The 6216-nt window shown below is 44.9% G+C and overlaps 3 protein-coding genes across 3 annotated transcripts; 1 reads left to right on the top strand and 2 right to left on the bottom strand.

The window, feature by feature from the left end:
- Positions 1 to 540: 540 nt before the first annotated feature.
- Positions 541 to 1249, bottom strand: PHALS_03563 (uncharacterized protein; the record flags this gene model as incomplete). Its single annotated transcript, XM_024717795.1, has 2 exons — positions 541 to 675; positions 1193 to 1249. The coding sequence occupies 2 exons, from the start codon at positions 1247 to 1249 to the stop codon at positions 541 to 543; spliced, it is 192 nt and encodes a 63-aa protein (XP_024583258.1).
- Positions 1250 to 4733: 3484 nt separating this feature from the next.
- On the top strand, positions 4734 to 5016 carry PHALS_03562 (uncharacterized protein; the record flags this gene model as incomplete). The annotated part of the gene is made up of 2 exons (XM_024717794.1): positions 4734 to 4756; positions 4818 to 5016. The coding sequence occupies 2 exons, from the start codon at positions 4734 to 4736 to the stop codon at positions 5014 to 5016; spliced, it is 222 nt and encodes a 73-aa protein (XP_024583257.1).
- Positions 5017 to 5808: 792 nt separating this feature from the next.
- Positions 5809 to 6216, bottom strand: PHALS_03561 (uncharacterized protein; the record flags this gene model as incomplete). Its single annotated transcript, XM_024717793.1, has 2 exons — positions 5809 to 5898; positions 5980 to 6216. 2 exons carry the CDS (start codon positions 6214 to 6216, stop codon positions 5809 to 5811), a joined length of 327 nt encoding a protein of 108 aa, XP_024583256.1.

The raw sequence follows: 6216 nt of genomic DNA, 5'->3' as shown, positions 1-6216 counted from the left end.
ATGCCCATCTCGTGTGACACACACCTCTGTTACCAGGGTACGTGTAACCCCGTTACATAAGCTCAGTATGGCGTTTCATGCAAAGTGATATAACATGAAATCCTAAGGGCGTAAATTCTGCCAATAACCCATCAATACTTTATTAGAAGCAAAGGTAGACTCCCTTGACTGTTTACTTATACCAAATTAGCGCAGAACATGAGCCTTAGCTTGCTACTGTCGATACAGCAAATTTTGCTATGCTTAACCACACCGAAGTATATGTGGACCAGCCTGATAACATCTTTATAGCTGCTGCAAGCACGACAGCTCATAACATTATCTTAACATCCTAAGAAGGGTGTACGAATAGTGTGCGGTTATGCTTTTTGCTCCCACTCTTTGAGAATTTGCAGCGCCTCCATGGTGTTATAATACCTCTTGCAAGTGCCGCTCGCTTTCGGTTGAGGGTATGAAGGGTCAAGATTCCAAAAAGAGTTATCCGACGATCACATCGCGGGAGAATCCAACTCAAGCTGGCGAGGAACAACTTTTTATAATTTATTGAACCATCTTGACCTCGTGTTGGGTACCCAGCAATTGCGTGAGCAAAAGCTCTGATAGAGGAGAAGGGCACAGCCCAAGTATGTCAATCATTGAAAACACGATCTGGGGCTTCGTGAATCCTTTGAGCACCTACAAAAAATTTGCAATCGTCATGCAGATTTATTACTGCTGGAAACAGTAGAGAATGTATGGCAGCATTGAGCGCAGATACCGTATTTGTGTGTTATGCAACGGGAACACTCGTCTGAGTGTCAAAAAACCTTCTTAAGAGTTGAATTCAGCGGTGTGTGGTACCATTTGACACTCAATCTGAGCTCAAGACACGACTTTATCCTACAATGGTTTGGCGGAGCTCTGTGAACCACCTATTGACCGGTTAGTAGTCAAGATCCGAAAGCATTAGGTGACGCGCACTTGTCTCCAAGTGAACATTCGATGAGGAACGATCCTATTTGAATTGTATCTGGTGTGGGCATGAAGCTGCAACAAGACTTGAGGAATTCGAGATAGTTTGCCATAATATGTTAGGATCTTTTAGCAAAGCTCAAAAGGCAAGGGTGTTATTATGCGGTCTCTAACGTTGAAGATTAGCTGTGTATTGTGGTTAGGAAAACCAAATGGTGATATTAATATACTGATGGTCCACCTTGTCGTGGCTCGACGGTAACGCTAAGCCAGCAGCACCAAATGGCGTGCTACCCATGTAAATTTATGAAGCCCAACGAGTAGTTTTATTAGAGTAACTGGGTACTTCTTGAAAATGCACACTTGAAGCTCTCGTAGCGCTCGAAAAGTTTCTTTCAGAGGTGTATACAAGGGATTGCAAGATGGTGATCACCGAGTTCATAGGTCAGTTTACCTAGTGAACCGATGATTATGTTTCGACGATGGCCCCGGGGTTTGAAAATTTCATTTTTTCTGTGATGGAATACATAGGATCAAAACAGATTGCGTTTGATGTAGAGTAACTGCTACTGCGTGATGATATTCCTTATACTCAATTTTAATCGGCTTTCATCTTCAAGTACTTGCTAACGATTGAGATATTCGTGATGGTGCGAATAATTGCTAAAAAAAAATATAAATTTGATGATGACCGACAAACGCTCATACAACCAAGCCGCCTCGGTCACTTCTTGATTTACATAAAGTTGAAAGTTTATAAAATTATACAATCTCGATATTCTCATGTCTTTTGACGGGTGTGCCCTTTTAGGTTTAGCACCGGAAGAGAAGCTGAGCTCATTATATCTCATGGGTATATCTATTATCAAGAACATAATTTGTGATTCCTGCAAACAGCTTATCGTTGTTGAAATAATATCTCGACGTGCTGACAAGAGGTGACGCCTGAGTATTAAGGCGTGATGTGACTGACCTGGCCAATAAAACGAAATATTGCGGTAACACGCCGACGACTCGAATAAAGAGATAAGTGTGACGTCACAGACGCTTTTTCTGCGCAAAGTACAAGACGAGTTTTGTGAATGAGAGCAAAATTCCTACTTTCCATTAACGTTTTGCGTCAGCGCGGCTAACAAGAAATGGTGAATTGTGCATGCTTAATCTTAGCTGAAATCGGCCACGATTTTGTCGCACTCGCGATTGCTTGAAAGTTTGTGCTGCAGAGCCGCATAATGGGATGATTTTATAAAAGTCTTTTTATGTAATTTAGTGCTTGTACGAGTAAGTGACATTCCCATACTGCATAATTAATCTGAACGGCATGCATTGTGGTCACCCCAGGGGCTGTCTTAAATACTAGCGACGTACAACAGCCTGGTGACGTTCACCGAGGGATAAATTGAAGAAACGTATACTCTTAATAGCATATCACAACAACCAAACGCCACTGCAATAAAAATACGATTTAATTACTGAGCTATTTTATGCGCAAAAGACTCTCTGCCAGCCACACTATCGGAATCTGAAATATTGACTTACCCAGACCTAGGTCATGCCAATGACTTCAGCCAAATTGTGTCGCTTTACTGTTTGCCTGTAAGTATTGGAATGGGAGGGGCGATTTTAAACGGGCTGACTGGTTGTGGCACCAAAGCTATCAATAGAATTAGTTTAGATACTTATTGCCAGAAACACTATTTGCCGGACATCAATGAAGAAAAAAATCAGTATACATGAAGGCAGTCGGAAGCCAGATCCCCGTAAACCTCTAAGGATGCGTCGAGTCACAATGTCGTTTTGAAGCGATTCATATTAACTTTCGCTATGAAGTTTAAAAAAACGTTAGGACTTTTCAGATCAGGCGCGTGCCTTTTCTGGACCGTGCATCTTTACAATTTACGCGTAACGTGCGTGTAGAATTCAGCTATAGCTTCTTGTATGTATTTCGCATTCTCTTTAACTCGTTATCGCGCGCAAGCACCCATCTATCAGGTGAAGAGCCAAACGGATGACGACGCTGCATCAGAGGCGGCTCTCGTTCCACATCTCACCCACGGAAAGCTCGCATAGCTACGGAAGCTGAATGCTGTACCAGCCTTTACGAGATTTGTGGGGCTGATGAAAGTGCACGTGACCAAGGTCGACAGCTTTGGGTGCTCGCTGGATATGCAACAGCATGGTGTGACGATTGAGCTCACTAGACGAGGCCGGACTTGGCCATACCGTAACCATCAAATAAAAAAGTAAGTAGGTGGTTTGGGGTGCATCGCATGCAAATTCATGGGCTCGATTTAACTAGCTTTGGTATGGGCGCGTGTACGCCAGGTATACATAATTGACATGGTAGTGATCATCAAGCACGAGGTGCACCATTTATGGCGCAATGAGCAGCGCCATCACCTTGCATCTTAAATGAGTAAGTGCCGCTGGCAAAAGACGCGAACATCTACATGCGTAATTTTGACAGCAGCAAACTTTACAAAGGAGTTCGAAAAACGGTTTTAAGCAGCAAAAGCTGTTCTTAATCGGACAAATCTTGATGGCGGAACCGGTATGTGGTCGAATCGCTACCCGAAGAAGTTTGAGCAGGATCCACGTTATAAAACAGAATTCTTTCACTCACCATGACGGATTGGTGTGCCGCGCAGCCGACGTTCTGGTTCGTGATGGGTCAGATGCACTTGTCATCCAAGTTGACGCTCTCGACGCAACATGGATAAGTTGTTTGGGGTTAAGAGAGACGCGTACGATCGTGAAGTGAGCATTTTCAGGACTTGAATACCATCGTGGTGAGAACCAACGTGCCCCCACGCTGCTTTTAGAGATCACCGTCAGGTACGCGTCTCCAGACAAATGTACCAAGCGTGACATTACGCGATCAGATCCGCTTCAACACACTTACGGCCTACCTGTGACGGAGCGCATTATGTATGATGCTGACCGAGCAATGAATCATATCAGAAAGGGTGCTATCAGTGCAGTGTCCAAAACGCAAAAAGAAACACAGTGATGCCCCAGCTGCAATCAGGCTAGACACATAAAATAATCTTGAGGCGCCCCACTAAATACAACAAGCTCAATGTCGCAAATTTCGCGCATGCTGCTGGAAGCTACAGCTGGATCCGCTGGACAGTGGTACCCCGCGTTAGCTGCTGACTAATGTAGTGGGGTGTTCTGTCGAGGAGTTTTGTGCGATATCGAATGGTTGGACGACGGTGCTGCCAAGAAAGTTCGGTGATACGGCAAGCGATTGCTAATGAAGTTACGCACCAAAGCAGAGCTCGGTGATTCGACTACGCACCAAAACTAAAACATGATCTCACACTAACGGCTGATTGCAAAGATGTGCTTCCTCACTAGGTGCAGCATCAAGTTGGCGCGGATAAAGCGCGATAACGTAATGATCTTCACTGATCTGAAGCACGACATGCTCGTTGTGAATCTTCCGCGAACAGTGCGAAGATGAAATAGTATATTATTATTATGGGAAATACGGACACAGTTTTGCCGCCGATCATCGTCACGGGTACTTGAATGGATTCCATGGATGATTTAGTCATTTAGCGCATGATAATGGACCCCGTATCCGGCGTCAGAATCTCGTATCGAGAGCAAAAACTGTGCCTGCTTTAAACAGCCAATAAGGACACCAAAGAGCACCAATTGATCAGATTAAAAAGTCATTTGTAGCGACCCGGAGAGCTTGACGACGGCGCATGATCATCAAGATAACCGTTACATGAGTAACGTTGTGGACCTACTGCTTGATGAACATAGCTAAAATGAACGAACTCGCTGAGAAGAAGTTTGAGGGTGTTTAAGAAACGGATCGACTGCCGAGAACATTTTTCCCGCATTAACGGCAGCGAAGGGATCGGAACGTATGTGCAGAACATACGCGCACGGGAGGAGAAACCATACACAGAGACACTTGCTAATCGAACACCAAAGCATCTATGGTATCCAGCAGGTCTTGTCGGCCGCGCCGCATGTTACGCCACCTTGCTGAAGCCAATGGAGAAATTGGAATCGGCGTTTCGAAGATTTCCAATATACCACCTTTAGCTTTGATTGTTTTCGAAGCTAGTGTCGTCAAACTGCAGCCAGATGACCTGAATCTGAAATTTACGCAATCGCATAAGCGCATTGCGGGTGGCCCAGAAATGAAAAAACCGCTGCCCTGCAAGCCAACAATTTAGGGCATTTTGTCAAGAGCATGTTTGATTAAGTTCGATTACGTACCCATTGGGATGTACGATAAATGCAAGCGAACATAATAAAATGAGCGGTACAAAGCTGTACTGGATGACTTCGACAACGACTTGATGGTCAGCGTTAACTTCATCGACGGTATAACATCCATATGGGGGTTCCTGCCAGACATAATGATATATGCAAAGGTAAAAAGGGGGAGGAATGATTACAATTGTTGAAACTACGTCGGTTCTGCGGTTCGTCCCGACAGACTCGTCATTACAGAAGAAGAGCTTAAAGCTCTCGTAGCTGGGAGCGCGGATGCAGTTGGACTGCTTCTGGGATAGAGCCTACACGGACTCAAACAAGCAGGGCACCTCTCTTACATCGTGTAATGGTCAAGCTGGGGTCCAGCTAGTGTATTAATGAAATGTGCTTGTGTTTCAGGCAGCCAAAGATGACTTGACGATCGCCAGGACATACGTAGATGACCTACTAGTCACTGGTGCTGACGACATCAAAATATTTCAGCAGTTCTTTATATGACATGGCTGTGCTGGAGCTTCGAACTCTCGGCATTGCCATCATACGCAAGCAATGAAGGAGACAGAAAAAGGAGACCGGTTGTGACTTGTTATCAGTGACTTGTTAGGATTTTGCTGTTTATCGCGATACACAAGCGCCCGGATACCATGTTCGCCGCACATTGTACAACACGTCGTGCAAATTCATTAACGATGACCGACTGAAAACCTGCTTAGCATACAGCTCTGTAGCTCAAAAGCATCCGATCGCACAAGCTCAGCATTTTAGGTGACAACAATGCCAAATAACCGCCGCTGCGGCTGCGCTTACACAGCGACGCCGAATTTTCGGCGGGCAAGGACGACAAGAAGCCTGTGAGCGTGCTGGTCGTTCAAGTAAACGGTATGATGGCATCATGGCAGTGAAATAAGCAGAATTCTCTGGAAATAGTAACAATTGTGGCAGAAATGACGCTACAACTGTAGGCGCTTTAGAGTAACTCGGGGTGAAAGAGCTTTTGGGTGTCACCAAATTGCCTACAAACAT

This window comes from Plasmopara halstedii (assembly GCF_900000015.1).
Source record: "Plasmopara halstedii genome assembly, contig: Scaffold_2386, whole genome shotgun sequence".
Taxonomy (NCBI): Eukaryota; Oomycota; class Peronosporomycetes; order Peronosporales; family Peronosporaceae; genus Plasmopara; species Plasmopara halstedii.
This window is presented reverse-complemented; position numbering and strand designations above follow the sequence as displayed.